This window comes from Echeneis naucrates, chromosome 10 (assembly GCF_900963305.1).
Source record: "Echeneis naucrates chromosome 10, fEcheNa1.1, whole genome shotgun sequence".
Taxonomy (NCBI): Eukaryota; Metazoa; Chordata; class Actinopteri; order Carangiformes; family Echeneidae; genus Echeneis; species Echeneis naucrates.
In genome coordinates, this window is record NC_042520.1 from 5,048,903 (window position 1) to 5,069,799 (window position 20,897).

The 20,897-nt window shown below is 41.1% G+C and overlaps 1 protein-coding gene across 1 annotated transcript in view; it reads left to right on the forward strand.

The window, feature by feature from the left end:
* si:dkey-237h12.3 (teneurin-3) overlaps positions 1 to 20,897 on the forward strand; it is a 115,139-nt gene that overhangs the window by 37,825 nt on the left and 56,417 nt on the right. The window contains exons 2-4 of the mRNA XM_029512425.1: positions 4,711 to 4,936; positions 12,633 to 12,871; positions 19,834 to 19,959. Coding sequence (XP_029368285.1) covers positions 4,711 to 4,936; positions 12,633 to 12,871; positions 19,834 to 19,959 — 591 coding nt within the window. The remainder of the gene's footprint in view (positions 1 to 4,710; positions 4,937 to 12,632; positions 12,872 to 19,833; positions 19,960 to 20,897) is intronic.

Below are 20,897 nucleotides of genomic sequence, written 5' to 3' on the forward strand. Positions count from 1 at the left end.
ACATTATGCAAACTATTCAAGGTCTATCAGTCCTTTAATCAAAAAAAGATATTTTCAAAGGAGCGCACATTGCAAGAAACTAATAGACCTAAATATCCAACTATCAAGAAATGGCATGAAAAAGTTCAAGAGAAATGTGATGTAATTTGATCTCACAGCTGTAACATCTGACGGTTATTACAAAATGGAAAAAAGTATGTGCATATGCAAACCTGAACCATTTGGGGGATAATTTTCTGTATCTGAAACACATTTTGGAAGTGTTCTATTGGACTGTGGATATTCTTGGTTCAGTCGTAGAGACCAGTGCAATTGACTCTTCTGAATAAAAACCTCTTAAGTGTTGAAAGCAACTAAAACAAAGACATACTCCAAGAAGTGCTTGTGTTGAAATACAGAAGCCTTGATAGATTTGATAGATATTGCAAGGATCATTAAGGAGGGAATGAGTTTGTCATTTTAGTGCTGGCATGCTGTATTAATCACAAATGTCCTTTTAAAGCATGTTACCGATGGAGACGATGACAAGCTGATGTTGAGGAATTATGCAAAGGAGGCATCCGTCTTGATCTGATTTCAAAGCAAAGCCCCATAAACCACACAGCTGTTTCATCTGCCTTCCCAGTTACTGAGCCTGCACTTTAAAGGCCAGCTTAATTCCCTGTGTGTCTTGATTGAAGACACTGCCAGGCTTTCTTAAAGGCTCATTGTTTAGTGTGCTTATTACAATTACCCAAAAAAAAAAATAATAAAGAAAGAAAGAAACACACACACACAAACCAACATATGCGTTGCAGCGTACAATCTAGTTCATTGTGTTACTGTGCCAAATGTCCATATTTCAGCACGGTTTACCCCAGTGGCTTTCAGACCTCAAGTACACAGAGAACGCACTGCAGCTCTGCGAGTGCTACATCACGCAGAATCACTCTGAGGTTATCACTTATAACCGTTTCATCAGAGAGAGACTCTGTCCTGAGTGTAAAACAATTTGTCAGACACCGGATTCAAATCTATGTCTTTAATCAGAGACCAGAGCCCGCTGCGCCTTACAAAACTGACACCTGCTGTGTGGAGAGGAATTGAACGCTCCGGAAATCAAATAGTGTCAGATATTTTATTTACAGGTGTACACTTTTTGAAAATGACCAGCTTGTGGTCTCGGCTCTCAGAATAACCTCTCTTGAAGCTCTTCAATTAAAACTTTAGTCCTGTTTTTCTAAAAGAAGACAGGTGTGTCAACCAGGTCGCTTGTTTCAGAGAGAAATGACAAACAAGTTAGAAAAGATTTCAATAAAATCAACCTCTGCACCATTTGATCTTGACCTCAAAAAGATTAAGGGGAAGATAAAACGTTTTAACTCAGAAAAATGTTTGCATAATTAATCACTCAAAGTCAACATGGAGTCGGGTCTCACATCTAAATGCTTAAAAGGGCATAACTTTGTGTTGAGTGAAATCTGTGATATGTATGTATATGTATGTACATATATAACACACAGACACACACACGTTTATATATGCAGATATAGTGCGAGGGGTGTGGGAATACTTGTCAAACTGAAAGGTAGATTAAAGTAAAGGACAAGCCATTCCAGATAAGATATCACAGCTGGTCCTTCTTCCTCAATACGATACGGTGAATTTAGTCCAATTGCTGAAGTTTAGAGTCATCGTATGGCAATTACATTAACTGTGGCAGAAACGATAATTGAGTTTTGTCATCTCATTCCGGCTGAAACCAGTCAGAAGTTAGATAGGAACCTTGTTGAAACCTGCAAATCGGTGCGCAGCAATTTGGATAGATATGTTTTTGGCCGCTTTAGTCTAGGAAAACATTTGACCGAGTATTGCTCCTTAAACTGGAGAAAACAAAACTGATTCACCGTTTTTATCACATCGCTGTGCAGTAAACTGAAACACAGCCTTTCAAGTGCAAGGCTTTACTTATAGCAACAACAACAACAATAAAAAAAAAAAAAAAAAAAAGCATTGTGTGCATTTTCAAAGCGTGCATACAGTAGGTTTAATTTAGTTCATGGGATTTCATGTCCCCAAAGTCCCATTGTGGGATTAGGCCGACAGATTTGCTGCATGTCAAATCCCATTCCTTTGAAGGTTTTGGGATTTAGTGTTTGAAAATCCTTATGTGGTAAGTGTTTTCACCTAAAATCTGGTTTTATTTCATGTCACAGTTCAGACATGCATGCAACATGTTGATTCATCGGAAATAGATTGACTGTAAAGTTGCGACGGTGAGGAAGTTCAGGCTTGTGCGTCATCCATGGTTGCTGCACCAGCGTCTTGCCCATCAACTATAATGCACCTGCATGTTTTTTTATGGGCTGGGAGCTTCTGCTGCATTTGCAACCTCTCTGTACGAGCAGTGCAGCAGCAGCTAAAGAAGGGCAATCAAGATGTTTACTTGCTCTTAATGCCAATGGTCAATATACAGACATGAAGGTAAATGGAGACAAATCTGAACAGTATCTGTCATGTATTTTTATTTGTGATGTGAAATGGGAGGGCAGATTGTTCACAGGGATTGACTGAGTCACATGAGGGCACGACTGGAAGGGAATGTTTATGGGTGGAGTACAAATCCAACAGCTTTTATGTGTCTCACAAAACAGGCATTTATGGTGTTTTAAAGCAGAGGATTTATTTCAAGTGAAATCTGCCCTCATTAGATCACTTGAAAGGGAATTTCGGCTTTTTTTTTTTTTTTTTTTTTTTACAAGGGATTCTTAAAAAATATATTTGACCTCTGAAAATAATGTTTTCTGGCCATCATCACATTCCCTCCATGTGAGATCTTTTTCTATTTCTTACATTCTTTCCCCTCCATCACTCGCTGTCATCGTGCTGTTGTGTGTGTGCGTGTGTGTGTGCTGATTAGAGGAAGGGAGGTGAAGTGGAGCTGGTGGCCGCTGCAGGATCATACAGTGCAAAAAACCCCAGAGGTGATGTAAAACCAGCCAGTGTTGGTAGATTATCCACATTTCTATTAGCCTACTTAGCACTTTTTCTAATAGAGCTCAGAGTCTAGCCCAAGAGATGAGTGGGATGTCTTGTAATCATTATCACTAAGTCATAGCAGCCTTATATTTTTCAAATGCCAATACCAGTTGATCTTGAGTAATTCATGAGTTAGGACACTAGAGTTGACTTCAAATAAGGTAGTTTGGGGTTGTGATGGTATCGTATTTTATTATTTTTGATCCAGGTCTAATCACAGCCCACAAACGAAGGAGGGGGGACAAAACAACCTTCAGCTGTTCCTAGTGATTTCACTTTTATTGTATTTATAGCCATGTTGGTTCTCTGTAATTGTAGTAAGGAATCAATTAATCTGAGCTTGGACTTCTACAACAGCACTGTGCACACCCGCCGCTCGTGACTCTGCTCCATGTCGTTTATCCTTACATGTCGACAGTATCTGTGTGTGTGTGTGTGTGAGTGTGTGTGTGTGTGTGTGAGTGCGTGTCTGTCGCTGTCTACAGATGAAACAGATAGCACAAAAAGTTGTGTAATGAAGGAATAGCACATGGCAAACTAATCAGTCATAAAAAAAAAGGAGTTTTACTCTCACAATGTTCCTTGGACTGTATATTTATCTAGTTTGAGAAAAACGAGTCGTAGAACCACGTGCATCTCCTCAGAGTAATGGAAATTATTCAGTGGCTCAAATTGCTTACATGTTTCCTCCCACCTCCAGATTCAAGGCTAATTTTTCTGCATTGAATGGCTTGTTTTCTGTATTGAAGGGCACATTGAAAAGTGGAAGCACACAGTGAAGGACAAAAACTGCATGGTCATTCCAGGCACTTTCCCAAACAGTGACTAGCATCCTTTCAATAAAGTTGCTTAGCCCAGCCAATAACATGGGGCAAGTTTCAATCCATGGCCCCGAGGTCTTTATTCATGGTTGAGTAACTGAAGGTTAAATCATGCATCAGATCCAACCTTCAGCATTCATACACTTTCAAATTTAACTCCTGTAGGCTTCATAAAAATTCACACTATCAATGCAAAAATAACAACAGCTCCTAAAAGACACATCTCCCAGCGTTCTCAATCTTCTCTAAACCTCTGTGAGGAAAGAAACACGATACCCATTTGGGGCTCATCGGAGCAAATCAGAATTGTCAGCACTGTGGGTTTTTACCTTTTTAAAAGGGGAAGATGGATAGATAATCACCACATGCCATTCTGGGGGCCAATTACACAGCTTTGTGTGAAATTGGAAAACCTGTTCTCTCAGAGCTCTAATGGATGTTCTGGTCATTAGTTATTTGAGAGTCTTCTCCGGCTGTAATCAAACGTGAAACATTGCGTTAAGCGCCCATAAAGGAACAGCTGCCTCTCTAAGTGACCTTCTGTTTAAGAGAACCCAACTGTCAGGCGTGTGGCGTTTTGTGACAATTATTATGTGTGTCGCCATAAAAGCAGCTCTTATTTCCTTTCTTTTTGCAGTGGTTGCATCTCATTTTAATGTCTTGCTCTTGGTTGTATTTACTTTACTGGGTCTGTTAAGTGGTTGTATGCTGTCATATTGTGCATACAGGTGCATCGTCTTACCCATCTGCTGAGTCAAATGATACCCTGAGTGTCGTTTGACTCAGCAGAATACATTATTGCATTTTGATTTTGTCACCATTACACTTCTTTCCATATTCTGATGCATTTTTCCCCTTTGCCTTTCTTCAGGTGATCATCTGTCAAGTCAGCAAGGCCCACCGCCTCTCCCGCCAGCCCCTCCCCCACACAAGCAGCACCCGTCCATCACGTCCCTGAGCCGCGGCTCGCTGGCCAATCAGAGGAGCCCAAGTCCACCGCCCACAGCCGGCCTGGCGGCCGACTTGCAGAGCACGGCAGAATGCGTCCAGCTGCAGGACAGCTGGGTCCTGGGCAGCAATGTGGCCCTGGAGAGTAGGTGAGTGACCTGTAATGACCCCCAACAGTACAGGGAAATTCAGATCCAGGTGTTATCATGAGGCCTGCCTCACTGACTCAGTGACTCAGAAAGCAAAATGATGTGAAATAAATGAGCAGAGGAAAATGTTTAAAAAAAAAAACACAGGCATTATATGTATTTATTTTCATTTGAATTTAATTGCCACTTGTCATGTGTAATTAATTTGCTTGTATGATGAGAGTGATTTAATGAGCCTTTGGGACACCAACGTATAGACTGATTCATATCAGTGATAACAGTGACTCACTCAGATATGACTGAACCAACACTTTGGATTTTCATTTTGTTTCCCATCATGAATTAACAGCATTCATTAATACGTGGTGCCCTTGTGCCTGCACCACGTAGTATCACTTACAAACATTCAAAGGAAGTGAAGGAGCAGTAACAATCATGTGGGTGCAGCCAGAGGTGGGGATCTGGATAGTCTTGTGGATGTGTGGGTGTGGGGGGGGACAAATGAGGCTGCAGAACTTTCCAAAGCAGAAAAAAATATTTTAATAAATTGCCATTCAGATGATTTTTTTTTTATTTATGATTTTTTTATATATATATTTTTTAATAATTTTAGTTCGAGTCCTTCAAACATTGCCTGGATTATAAAAATATTTTTGTCTCATTTTTGGCTTCATCAGGCTCAATTATTATAATAATGAAATTTTGCATAGTTTAATGTGGTTACCACTGAGGCTCTTCTCTGTTCAATATTTTTTTGGTGCCTGATTTTTTTTTTTTCAATTTATTTATTTATTTATTTATTTTTTTAGATATGCCTACACTGAGAAGGAGATGAAGGAGAGTGTATGATTAGAGTGAGCCACATGAATATCAGAGAGTCCACCGGATGAAATAAGAAGCTATAACTTCAGAGGAAACTTTGGAAGCTGAATGTGTGTTATATCAAATTTTGCTGTGCAAGATAGCACTTTGTCATAAGAGCGACTGCCAAATTTCCCTCCTGAAACATCAGTTACATCTTTCTTAATCAGTGAGCTCAAAATATCTTGGCTAATGAAGTGTGGTACATTGCGCTCTGACTCAGAAATGGCCCCGAGTAAATGAGCGTTCTAGTCTGATATGTCTCTGGCACCGCGTACCCTTTCGGAGCCTTGGATGAATGTAAACTTTGAATTTTAGTCTGTGGCAGCATGAAGTAACAGCCTCTTATGATCTGAGAAAATCAATTGGGATATGTGGTGACAGTTTCACTTTCTCTGGATGATGCGGTGATTGAATACTAACCGCGCAATGACCTTGAGCTGTCTTCGCCATATCGACAAAACAATATGGGCACACCTATCATCAACTGAGGCATAAATCACTATCAGCACAGTGGACTCTAAATCAAGTGGTTGTCAGTGGGTGGGAAAAGAGGGCTTCTATGAACCAACGGGGCCAAAAGGGAAGACCTGGTACGCCATATAATTGTACGTTTCAAGAAAACCACCAGTTTGGGAAATGTAAACAGAAGCTTCAGAAAGTATTTATTATGCTGCCTTCAGGAGGTTTGGGGCAAAACAAAGTGCTGCAACAGCACATGTATAAGTGGCCTGGGGTCCAACAGGGGCGTGAAATGGATCTCTTTTGGATCCGCCACATCAACGTGGATTTTATTTCTCATGCGCCGCAGTAGATGTGGTCAGACGAGCAGACGGTGAGTTATTCCGTACAAGGCAGCTGATTAAAAAAAGTGTCAAATATAAATCACAATGTTATGATCTTGCTTATTATATTTCCTGTGACGTGACCTCCTTGAAAATAAAGCAGTCATTTGACAGCACTGGCTACTATTACAGCAATTAGCAGTAGTGATTAATGTGTGCGTAACCTCCCATAAAAGTGTTGGTCTTCAAAGCACGAGTGTGCTAATTTGACTCGGTACCAACCAGCTTTCGCAGCGAATAGCTTTCAGTGTACTTTTAAACGAGTGAAGTGGCACACTTGGTAACTACAACCGCAACAACTGCTCATTGTTATGTGGCCAGTGAGTAAAGTCACTGATCCCTCTTCGATCATGCCGTCAGATCCGTGTTAAGACACCAAATTTGATTTCAGCTCATTTGCTCCGCTATAAAAGCATCAAACATGCAGACCAGACAAGTCGAGCCCCTTTTAGCCGCTCGGAGAAATAACAGTGACACAAAAACATCAGGCAGCAGTTGCAACTCAGACTCATGGGGCAAACACAAATAAAGTCATCCACATCTGATATGTATACTTGATCTCAAAATAACAGAAACACAAACTTCAGTGGGAGAGGTTAGATTGTTGTGCTTTACGCTAACTGAGATCATTCCAATTATTTGGCAGCAGAGCAGTGAGGCCGCCTGCTGTTCGCGCCCATTCAGAAGTGCAGAGGAGACATTTAGATCTTTTAAACTGTGTGGAGTATTTTTAATAAATCCCTCAGGGTTTCCTCACTAACCACTTGGCTCCACTCGAATAGTATTTTGTGAAATTTTCAATTAGAAATATTCCATTCAGTTTCATTAGAAAATGAATTGAAGCGTCCCTTTAGAGACCATTTGCACATGTATGGTAATTATTCTTCAGCCGTACTTAATCCTTTGTTTAAGATATCAGAATACATGGAAGTCATATTAAGCTATAAGCTCTATAAGTGCTCCACTGTATAAGATACAGGTAGGTGTCAGTCTGCCGTTGCATATGTATGTCTTGGTGCCCACTTCACACTTCCACATTTATTTTTCCCCCCACTTTGACTCAGTGAAGTTGAGCTAGAACAGCCGTTTTGACATTTGAGAATGATTCTCTTGAAGGCCTGCCCAGCCACACGTTGCAGTTATAAATGTACTGTCAATCCTCATTGGATTCATGTGTCAAGGGAGCCCTTTGGTGAAATGAAATTATGCCTCAGGTCTGAAATCATCATGTGGTACAGTGTCCCACAGACAGTAGATTTTCCTGATGGAAAACACGCTAGGATTGTTCTCAGGGGCAAGAAAGACTAGCAGAGGTAATCCAAGGATTTGGGTTTCGTCTTGTGTGTGTGTGTGTGTGTTTGCGTGTATGCGGTGATGTTTTTGTGTGTGGGATGCACATGTAAATCATGAGTCAGTCGGTCATGCTTCACATCAGAGGAGGAAAATGTAACTTTTTTTTTTGCACAGCAGCCTCTGTGTCGGGATCACACCAGGGCTGATTAGTCATGTGTAAGACACCAGCCAGCTAGCCTTTTTGAATAGAAAGAAGCTTGCAGTGATGGCTGGTCATCTGCCAAAGTGGATGATGGTGTAGACAAAGTGGTAATCCTCAAGACATGTTTTTTTTTTTTTTTTTTTCTCTTTCGCGTGTGTTTTCCTTTCTGTTTATTTTGCCAACATCTTCCATGCCAGACACGCATTTCTGTGATCGTTCCAGAGTTCTGCAATATTTTCATTTCGATTTTAGACTACTGTATAAACTGTTGCTGCTGCTGGCAGCATCGAGTGCATCTGTTCCAGATGATTTTTGCCAGCTAATGTAAAACCTTTCATGAACAGACGACAGATAATGAAGTATTAGTTATTCACATAAAACGTACACTGCGCACATAACCCGCAGCAATGGAAGTGCACCCGCATTTCATCCCTTCATCACTTCAATTGTCCCTCAAGCTTAAGCTACAGAGTGGCTGTCTCAGGCCTAGAGCTGGACTCCAGAGCTCATCTTAAATGTGTGTGCATATCAGCTTAGCTCTTCTTACGCCAAACTCTAATCAAATTGGTTAAATATAATCAATTCCACATGCAAATATTCTGAGCACTCCGAGGGAGTGACTCATGACGGCACCATGCTGATCTTTGTGGGCAGGATGGCATGAAAAATAAAAATAAATAAATAATAATAAAAAAAAAAAAAAAAGAGCGGTGGCACTGAAATACCATCACATGATTGCTGATCTCGCTGTACCAGTATAGCACCTGCTAACAGGCCTCCCGCCGTGAGGGCAGGTGGTGATCTGGGGGAGGGCGACAGCGACGGCAGTGAGTGTGAAAACCAGGCGCTGCGATGCCACACCACATCTGTAGTCTTCTCTTTTTTTTTTTTCTTTTTTTTTTCACTTCCATGGATTAATATGGCCTGATTATTCCAGCTCTCACCTTGAAATGCTAATGCTAACAAAGGACGGCAGCTAATAGGCAGATTAATATTCCGAGGGCTTTCGATTTGCATTGTTTCTAGTGTGCTCTCTTGCCCCTCCAGCTGGAGCTTAGCTGTAGACAAATCCACCCACTCAGTGTTTAGTCTTTTGTCCTCTGTGAGGATGTTTTCAAATGTCATCCTGATGACAAGCAATGTTGTGAGAGCAGAGGAGACTGGGCTGGCTGCTGCTTTTGTGTTACGGGCTTCTCAATGGGACAGACAGGCGTGCACACAGACACGCTGCCATCACACTGACACACAGCCATTCATTTGCTTGCTTTCCTCTCACACTCTCTTGATTGTCTCTTCTCTTCTCCTCTTCCCTCTCTCTCTCTCTCTGTCTCTCACAGCATACATTGCTATCACTCGGGCTGGCTGGATTAGCATAGTAATGCGCCTTGTTGCATCACACTGGCTGTAATCAATTACAGCCGGTCATCCAATGTGTATAGCCACAGACATTTACACTGGTCTGCTGTTCGTTCATCATGTCCAACAGCATTTCATCTTTAGACCCCATTCAGTCTGCTCTTTAGAAAAAGAAAAAAGTGTGGAAGAGAGGGCGACATTAAAAACATCAGCACCAGAATGACTTTAGAAGCTGTGTGCATTATATATCCAGGTCTCTGATGCTGGTTCTGATTTAAAGTTTCACTCCAGAATTGGAGTGAAACTTTAAATCAAGAACGAGTGGTATTTCAGAGGCCGTCTATTTGAGAACCACCCACAGTGTGCCATATGCTTCCAGTAATTATACGTGCGTTCAGATTGTTTAATCAGCTGCAAAGTGCAAAGAGACACTTGTGTTATTTGTTTGTAAGTTTCTGTTTGTAAGTAATTTTTTCTTGATTTGTTTCCTGGCATAATTTTCAACATGATCATGTTTTCTACAGCACTGCAGTTCTACAGATGTGCCTTTAGTCCAGGTGTCTTTGAGCTGGAGGCCCGTGAAAGCATTATGCAGTCATTTCTTTGCCGAGATAAGAGGACATGTAGATTCGAAACATTTATTTACAGGAAAAACTGTCCATAGATCATCCCCACAACTTGCACTAGCTATTCACCTTCCTCAAATAGAGTGCAAAACCCTCCCAGCACACACATACCCAAACACTCGCGTCCTCATCCCATCCTGTCTGCTTCATCAGATTGCATCCACTTACACTTAACTCCCCAGATAGCGGTGTCTATTTGTCTGCGCGTATGACTGTGCGTCTGCCGCCTCCAACGATGTGCATGTTTTTTGACCTCAATTCATACCAAACTGCATATTAGAGAGTGAGCCAAGGATACAGTACAGTTTGTTCCAGATTGAGAAACCTGAACTCCTCCAGACTCCAGACGCCCCGGAGCATTGTTATTCCGGCGGTGACACGGCGTAACCTTTAAATGGAGTCCCTGTCTGTCCGTGACAGCGTGTGTCAATCGGGCCATCAGGAAGCCAGACGATCCAAATCTGACATTTGTTCTTTTAGTGAAGAATTGATCAGAGGAGGTTTTAGCTGCGACATATCCTCACAGGAGAGGGGAGGTAGCTGAAATATCAGAGGCGAGGACTGAAATCTGAGCAATGCATCGCGACGTAGGTTTATGGCGTCTCCCTCTCTGCACATTTGTTAAAACTTTACTCAACTAATGCATCATTAGCTTCGCTTAGCAGACAATGTTTAACCTGAATGAGAGGATCATCACGCATGAAGCTCCCCTAAAGCTTGGTGAGCGACAGCTCCTCTCACAAAACCAGGGACCTGCACAGATTTTCAGTCCTTGGCTGCTGATCTTCAGATTATGAACTTATTACACTAATTAGCCGTTCTCAAGCTCTTTTAGATTCAGTCAGGATTTAAAAAGCCTTTACTAAACTTACACAGAGACTTCATAGATGCCATACAAATAATTGATGAGCCAACACCGCTTTATCAGTTTGTTGGTATATTTAAATTAGCAGTTACTATGGCAACCCGCTCCTTCTGGGATCTATAGAAGACCTAAACATGCCTTGTATAAAACGTTGCGTAAGCTTTTTGACACAAAGCACGAGGGGGAAATCTTTTCTCTGAAATAATAATCATAACAATAATAATAATAATTTCAAAAAGTAAGCTCACCATCTAATACACAGCTTCTGATATTTAACGACATTTTCAAAGTACTCCTTCAAGTATTTGTTTACCGCAGCTCTGGGTGCCTTTATTTATCAGTAGATGTTTGTTTCATTGCTTTAGTGGCTGTTTTAAATGCCTTGACCTCCTTTACAATTTATGAAACATTTTTAACTGCAGATCACTGGGGCATAAAGCTGGACAGGGATTTTTATTTACACCGAGCACTTGCATAAATATTTGTCCTCCGCTGAAGTGCTCGTAAACATGGCATTTAACCCTGAACTGCGCCAATTTTAAAGACTACCGAAGATTCTTGAGGTGTAATTTTTAGTTAGCAAGGAGGAGAGCCATCATGCACAACAATAATCATTTTAATAATACACTTTGTGATGCACAAGTGGTTTGCAGTAATTCTATTTATCTGTATTAATAAGGACAAGGATTTGCTCCTAAAAGTTATCTGTTATCTTTACAAAAAAATAAAATAAGAAACCAAAGCACACACACGCATGCAGAGACACACACACACACACACACACGAGTACTTAACAGTGATCTGTAAAAGAGCTTCATTATTTATAGGATTTCTTTTAAATCAAAAATGAATATTTTCGCTATGAAATTCTACAGTTCTTGATTTCAAGAACATTTGCAATGCATGGTCAGTCTGTCCAATTTCTTTGGTCCCCATAAGCCGGGAGGCATTGGGGTATTAATCTCTGAGTTGTGGCAAGAGTGGCAACAAGGCTTAATTCATTTACTTAAGAGCTTTTCACATGGGGTTTAAAAGTTAATAGGACGATTACTCCGTAGTGCATTTGATTAAACCCTCTTAATTACCCCAGGTATAATGGGCTATTAGCAAAGGCCCAGTTGTAAAAGGGCAAGTGGGAGATGATTGTTTTTAAGAGGTTCTTTTTTGTTAACCTTTTCCAATGTCAGGATTATACTTGATATTAGAGAACAGCCCAGTGTTCTTGGATTTCAAATACACATGAGAAATACAGGAAAGATGGTTTGTCACGCTGAACTGTTGTTGGACCACAAAGACTGCGCGTGGTCTTTCACCATCTGAGTCACTACGAGATGATACTGATGTGAAAGATCAGAAAATTTGTAGCGAAAACGAAAACATTGTCTGGGAACTTTTTTTTCCTGATATATTCATTATCCAAGTGTGTTGAATAACCAAATGTGTAAATTACCAAAATATTCTCATCACATTGATAGAAATGCTAATCTGCTCCAAATTTCCTGTTACAGATGAGTGTTACAGAAACGTAATTTGTCGCGGATAGAGTGGAATTGACAGTTTCCATAGATCACCCTGTTGAACTGGTTCTCATTTCGGAGCCATTTGTTCATGACTCGGTTCTCCTTATTCTTTTTCGCCCTCTCTACAGGCACTTTCTTTTTAAAACGGGCACAGGAACAACACCTTTCTTCGGCGCCGCAGCCCCTGGTTACACCATGGCAACGGGGACAGTTTACTCCACACCGGCGCGCCCTTTGCCCAGAAACAGCTTGTCCAGAGGGGCTTTCAAGTTCAAGAAGTCACCTAAACACTGCTCCTGGAAATGCACCGCCCTGATCGCTGTCGGCATAGCCGTGGTGCTGTCCATCATTCTCTGTTATTGTATAGGTAAGGCTGGATTCAGACTATTAGAGCTGGGAATCTGGTTTAGGAAGGAAAATGCTGATGATTATTTTTTCTCAAAACACGAACACAGCCAAAATAAAAGATTGGAAGAGTCAGGTTTATTGTGAGTATCACATACGTGCAGGTTAGTTATTTTTGTCTCTTAAAAAAAAAAAAAAAAAAAACACACACACACATCTCCAGGGTCATATTTCTTGTATAGTAAGTAAAAAGTAAAAAAAAAATTGGCATGTGAGACAGGACTCGAACTGGGGGGCCTGCTGTGATTCAGGAAATGTAACGCAGGTGTTGAAGTGTCTTTGTGCAAAGTACTGGACCCAAAATTGCCTCTGATGGCTTCACCGTCAGTGTAGGTGTGTGTATGGCTGTGATCTATGCATGTGTGGGTGAATGTGGTTAGTACTGTAAAGCACTTTTAGTGGTTTGTTAAGCCAAACGCACTGCAGTAGTGTAGTTCATCTCGCATTTCACCGGACCGATTCGGACGGAGTTATTTTGTAATTCTGTGATTTCCTGCGGCAAAAGCAACTTGCTCATGAAGTCGTACAACTTGTTGTATGATTTGGACAAGCAGGAAAAACGTACATTTTGTGTGTGTAGCTTTTTGTCATCCTCTATCAGACACCAGGGTTTTCCTCTTGTTTTATGCTTTCCAGCTTTAACCCATATATACATACATTTAAGAACAAGCTCAACTTATCACTTCAGAGCTACATATCTGCTTGCTTGCTACACTAACTTCAAGGTTGAATTTCACCTCTCCTCCTCACATTGATCTGCTCAAGGCTCACCGTATTGGTGTCTGGAAGAAGTTCAAGAAGTGAAGATCTTGAATCGTGAATCAAACCTGTGAATGACTCACATTACCAGATAGTCAAGGCCAAACATCTGGACCGGCTTAAGAAAGAATTTCCCCCATGAGTCTTTGGCGAGGTGAAGCCGTTTCACTTTCTTGCAATCTGAGTCTGGCATGGGAAGACCACTTTTTTATTACTGTATGTTTGAAGGAAACGTCTAACCCAAAAAAAAAAAAAATTAACTTTACAGTACACTCAGGTTTTGACATAAATATTGCCATCTAATACTCACTGTTGTTGCCTAACATGGAGGTCGAGCTCAAGCTGTCAGCGGAGCACATGAAAACCAGTAGTTTCTCTGCCTGTTTCTCTCTCCTGTCTCTCAGTTTTTGTCAGAGAAAGCGTGACTCCATTATCTGCGGTGGCATTAGCCAATATTTAGACATGTCATACGGTCAAACAGAACAAATGATGGACAAGCTGCCTGCAGTGAACTGAGCCGACATACCTCTTAATCTGTATGAAGTTTGATCTCTGCCAGGAGGATTTCTATTTCACTGCCTTTTCCTCTTTGCAGAAATTGCAGATGTCCTGATATGATTCAGTATCGTCTGTCTGACTAAGCTCTCAGTCAGATATGCAGACATGGCCATGGTGCGGTTTCCAACAAGGCATTCCTTTCTGTTTCCCTTTGACAGCAGCCGTGCATCATTCCCACACTTCTGATCACAGTTCACAGTACGACAGCCAATTGGCGTCCTTGGGGGGCTCCTGTTAAAACACAGTCAGCGCGGTTCAAATAGCCGGCACAGATGGCAACGTCAAAATGAAACATGTGCCGAGGAGCTAAAACGCCTAACAAAGGGGAGCAGTCCGAACACTTGAACTTTAAAGAAGACCTTGGTCTACGCAGCCTTTGTTGTACTTGAACCAAAACTTGCTCATTCTGTCAAGCAGGAAATGCATTTATCTCGGTCAGGAAGATAAACTAATGCTCCCCCTCCCCACCCACCCCCCCCCCCCCCATCCATTGGGCATTATTTCCTATGAGAGAGCTTTAGAAAATTCTTTACAGCATGTGTCAAAGCTGACTTCTCTCTAACCTTTAGATTCTTGACCACGGTCGTAAACCTGTTACAGATTCATCTCTCCTTATGCCCTCTCTTGTCATCCGAGCCCTCAATCTTTACGCTGAACCTTTTTCCCTGAGCGGATATATAAGTATTCATCCAGCTTGGAGGCAGGGGGAAATGTGACACAGTTGTATAAGAAGAAATATGGAATTGTTGGGGAGATCCTATAACCAGTGTTTTATTGGTGAATAGAGAGGCGAGTGCTCTCTTGGAGGAGAGGTCATAAATGAGTTGTATCAGTATCAATATTCGCATTCCCTTTATTGACTTAACTGTTTTGTTGCTTGTTGTCGTTCATGATCTGCTATCATAAAATTAGTATGGATATATACATGCGTTTTATAACTTAACTGCTCCTTTGTGCGCAAGAATCAGTCGCTATTTTTATCCACACTTATGCTCATGACAGACATGCTTGGTTTACACAGGGAAAACAAGCGGAAACGAGTCATTTGTTCAGCTGTTGTCACTACAATTCTAGCAGATTGGATTCATTTACAACATTTTCATCCTAACAATCACGAGCGTGTTTAATTGTAGACCTGGCGGATGTTTGGGTATTGTATTTTTGGTCTGACTCTTGTGGCTTAACACCCCCAACTTGCTGTGTATGTGTGTGTTTCTGTGATTACCTCTTCTCTTTTTGATTCAACTCCAATTTACCTGCCAGGTGAAATGACTCAAGTAGCTACAATGCGCAAACACTGTTAAATACTCCGTTAACGTCAGCTCGCACAGTCCCTTTAGTACCGAGACAAATACACTCAGACCAAAATGTTATTTCTGCCTGAAGTTCATTATACTGTAAACCTTGTTTTTTGGTTTGTTCTTTACAAACGCGAGTTAAGACTAATATACTTCTTGATAGGTTTCTAACAAATGGTTCAGAGAAAAGGTTTTAAAGACTTGCAAACAGAAACACAGAGCTGGTCCCTGCTAGACCAACAATAACAGCTCCTGTAATTCAAATGAGGCAAACCTGCTGAGGTGACGCTTTCCAGTTTCTCCACCTCTGCAAACTGCCTGATTGGAAGGATTTCAGCGATTGTTCAGATATGAGGCAGCCAGTCGGGACCAGGTCCAGCTTTGATGCTTTTACTGGGTGCAAAAATAACACGTGAATGTTTATTTTTTTAATTTTTTGGGAAACTGCACAAACAAACTCAATGTGACTGATGTTCTCAGTGCACATGTCTAATCAAAATATCTCGCTCTAAGTAGGAGATGATAACCTGGCATTTGCATTAAATGTCGGACGGATACAGAAGACATCAAAAATGTGCTTCAAATAAAGCATGAATTATCAGTTGTTTTGTGAAAGTCAATCTCTTAGAGTTCTAATTTAGGATGAAATAAGTTTCCCACAGATTTTTTTTATCTTTTTTTTTTTTTTTTTTCAAATTAAATAAATATATAGCAGGGATAGAGAAAATCAGTTTTAGGGTATTGATGTGTTTTTAATTGAAAGTCTTGATTGAAGTGATTCTCACGATTTGTTGACATGGTGATGTAAACACAGAGTGAATTTTACAGGTGGCTCCACTCAACAATCATGAGTACTGTGTGTTCAGGGGCCAGGGGAAATATGTGTATGTGTGTGTGTGTGTGTGTGTGTGTGTGTGTGTGGGTGGGTGTGGTGTAATTTTCTCCACTTAAGTACCAGATGAACACATTCTGCATCGGTCATTCTTGTGGAGGCAGGTTCCACAATGAGCCCGTGTTTATCTTAATAAATTTGAAGCTGCAGTTATTTTTTGGCACACTGGGACCCCAGATGGGCCACCTTTCTCCCTGGTAAAGGGACCAATTATTTTTGGTCACGATGGCCATCAAATTGGTGTCATCTGCATATTTTAACAGGAGGCCTTTCGTTCTTTACTCATTTTATGCTTTCAGTGTCCTAGTTTGCTTAGCTGAATAATTATTATTTTTACATTTAAAGAAGAAGAGCAAATTTTAGCCGTACCTTAATTAGCACATTGTTTTCTCAGGTAACAACACCTCCAAGAATTATGTGAACAAGATATGGGAATTTGCTCAGGGAGAAGTGCTCGTGCTCCCGTTTGCTACACCACCATGCCGATGTCAAACAAACGTGTTTTAAATTTATAAATTCAACCTCCCATTTATAATCAGCGGTGGGCTTCATCAGGCAAAACGTTGACAGAGAATCAGAAACTTGAGGCCAGCGTTTTCAGCGTCTAGCCCAAGATAAGAATTGGTCATGGCCCAAATATATCAATTTAACTGGCCTGAACTGAGGGAATAACTCATGCAAATTCATAAATTGAGGGCCGTTCACCTCAAAGCAATTTGTTGATGAGCCAGTGTAAGAAAAGCTGGGGAGAGAGGAAGGCTTTCTGTGACTGCGTGCTGCATCGGGTTCACCGGAGCTCACTGCCGCCGTTTTCTTTCTATCGTCGACTTCGGAAGTTAGGAAAGTTGTGGAGTCGGACGTGCACGGTATTAAGATGTGGAGAGTCGCTGCATTTATCATCTTAAATTAATTAAAGTCTAAGGTGTTTTTCTGGACAACATTTGCATGGAGTCTTTTTAATTGTATTCCTTTCAAGTGTGAATTAATTTATAGCCGAGCACGGCCTGAGGGAAGGATGGAGACGTCATTTTGTCTGTCAGTCCACCATTCTGATCCAAACGGAAACATGCCGTGGATTGCTGGCACAGTCATTCATTGTCTCGAGAGAGCAAATCCCATCCACTTTGGTTATGCCATGACTTTTCCTCCTGCGTCCAATGACATTGGACACACTGTGGACGAAGCGCAGCGAAACGGTCTGCAGACATTCTGCGTCTACGGAGGATAAATTCTAATAACTTTATTGATCGCCCGACTTTTCATAAAACACCATCATTGGGTTAAAGTGATGTGTAAACGTTAGCATGCTTACAAGCTGCTTTGTCTGGCACGCCACATCTCTCTAGATAAAACCCGGTGTCCTTTTTCCTGCACAGATTTCTCCCTTAACATTTAAACACTTAATGCCAATTTTCTAAGTGCAGCTGCTGTCAAATGACAGATTACGCTACCTGTTATTGAAGTAATACTCTAACCTGCTTTAATTTCATGCTGCCGTTGGTTTTAACAGAGTGGCAGTCACTTTTCTTTTTTTCTTTTTTAATTTTCAAGGAGAGGATGTGTCACTTTGGGTTCACGCTCAGTGTCCTCAGTTGATCCTTGCAATTTGGTATCCAGCTCAGCACGCAGTGTTTTCTTTGGGCTCTGGAGCCTTTGCTCTTTTTAAAAGGCACTGACATGACTGTCTAAACTGGAAGTGTTTATCACGCTGTGCTGTTTATAAAGAATGTTGGCATTTACAAAGTAGGCATTTTACAGCTTAGTAAGGTCAAGGAAGATGTGCTGTGTGTGTTTTAGTGCCTGTCACAAAATATAATTTCCCTGATTCTTGGAAAATCACATTAAGTTGCGTGGTTTTGTTTTTATTGCCAGCACATTTGTACATCTGTGTTTTGAGAATTATCTGTATCTGGTGGAGACCGATGAACACTTAAAAGATTTTTTATTTATTTATTTTTTTAACAATGTTGTGGATAACGGCGAGAAAATAAGCTGAAGCAGAAAGTACACAAAGCAAAACAAAGAGAGAGAAATGAGAGGAATGCGCGCAGATGTCGTAGGTTTTCACATTGAAAGGTGCTTTTAGGTGAACCCATTCAGAGTGTTTAGAAAAGACAAACTTCTCAAAAATATTGATGGACCAGTCAGTATTCATTTCTGCTGCTGGTGCTGTTGCTGGTTTGCTTCACCAAGAGAGAAAATTGCTTCTGACACACAGGGCAACCTTTGCTGAATGTACTGCAAATCCCAACTCAGTGGTCCACCTGCATTATTTAATTGGAATTCAAAGCTACAAAGCTCCCGTTCATGCCACCTACCAAGGACAGCGCTGTGTGAACTGTCTCTAAACTGATGCAGAATAACTTCATCCAAAGGCTTTAAACAAAACATGCTGTTTATTCCTTGACAAAATCGCAATTGATGCACTGTCCATGCTACGTTTCCGAACCTTTCTTTAGTCTCCCCCACATTTGATATTCTCTTCGGCTCCACATACCCCCCCAAGTCATTTCCTGCAGTCGATATCCATCTACCCAGTGAGCAACGGGTGTTAGAGAAAAGTTTCTCCTGCAGATCAAATGGTCGGAAATCAAGATGCTTCCTCAGCATGTTCCCTGGCTGGCGACTTTGAAGGAGATTGGCCCTCTCGCTGCGCTCACAGAAGCACCTCAGTTTCCCAAAACAACAAGAACACAGTTTGATTGGATCCAATACTGTGACAATAAAGCAGGTTTGCTCAATGAAAGCCGCACACAGTTTAGTTATTTAAGAGAACTAGAGTGTTGCAGCATCCCACCCTCTCACTTCCCCCCCCTGCTGCGACTGTCTTTCTCAATACACAGCCTCCCACTTTCTTAAAAAGTCTCTCACGTTCTGTTTCTTCTTCCTTCTTTTTTTTTTTTTACACACGTTGCTATTCGTCTGTGTCCGTCCCACTTTGTGTCAGACTTGGGGAGTTTAAGGTTTTGGGTTTTTTTTTTTTTTTTTTTGGCACATCTAGTCTGGTTGTCTGAAGTGAAAGCTTTGTGTCAAAATAGAAATTCTTCCTGCTGCTTTCTTTGATACAGTTTCTGTTTGTGCGGCACGTTAATGAACAGCACTCCCCAAGGAAGAAAATATGCCAGAGCAATAGGGTTCTTAAGTATTGATTGAAGTGACTTTGGCTGGCCTCTATCAGTGCTGTGTGTATTCAAAAGCCACCCATGGCAGAGGAGCTGCAAAGAAAACTAAATGTAAAGTGAAATGATGGAAGTCAGCTTTTGTTTTTTATTTTTTTCTCCTCCTGTGTTGGATCCATCCATCGTGCTCTCCCACGAGTCTTTTGCGCTTAAGTGGCTTGATTGTTTTTGTGCAACTATTTGCTTATTTGTTTATCCATTTCAACAAGCCCACACAGCTTTTTTGTGTATTTCACAGCAATGCACCTTTTCGGCCTCAATTGGCAGCTCCAAGAGTTGGACAACCAGCCGGCTTTTGAAAACGGAGGAGATGGGAAGACAGGGCCCACTCAGTCGAGCATAGTGACAGCTCTGGCTGCTGACGGTGAGAAAATAAAAGACTCACATCTGAATAAATCACTTTTACAGTATCAATGCTCCAGATTAATGCTGTGTTTTCTTTTGCTGGATATTTTCCATAGAAATGCTGTCCAAGGTTTTTGGCAGTGCTTTTTAGAACATATATTTGGCCACCAGGGTTAAGTTTTTCTACTCAGAAACTTCAATAATAGACTCATCAACTTGACTTGAAATGTGCAAATGCTATCAGGCTGTTAGAAAAGCAAAGAGTGGGACTTGCCTGTATGTAAAATCTGCTCTTTGAAATGAAACCCGAAGGATTAAAGAAAACCAAAAAAGCATTTAAAGATCTTGATAACGTGAACATTTCTAATTAATTAAATCAAGTAAAAGTTCCAAATGGCAAATTGCAATAGCAAACCATTTGGCCTCCTGAATGAATCAGTGAATTGCATAATGCCTGATGCTCTGTGAGCCTTTGGAGTTGATTGAGATCTTTCACCTTCTGAATATTAAGTGTCTAATTTCCGACAGCTTTGTACTTCCTAATTATAATTTTGGACCATTCTGTGTTCAACAACAAGCAGTCGGGCCATCTCGGTTCAACTTTACAGCAAAAGCCACCAAATTAATCTTTAAGCACACTGCAGTATTTAGAATGCGCGGCCACGTAAGCATTAATTGAGTTGAGTAGGCCAGGCAAAGGCTCAATTGTTTAAACTCGGCTAGATTTAAATCCTCATAAGTACTGCTAATTAAGATAGCACGAGGCAGGTTTTGGACTGTTTAAATGCAATCAATAGCTGGCTATTATTCTACCCAGAGGTAAACTTGGCTTCCAGTCTTCTCTTTGCCTGAAATTAAAGTGACAGCCAATGGCCTCATTACACACACAACACAGAGGCATGTAAATAATGTGGCCTGGCACAAGCGGACACACTCACAGCTACAGTATAAACAGAC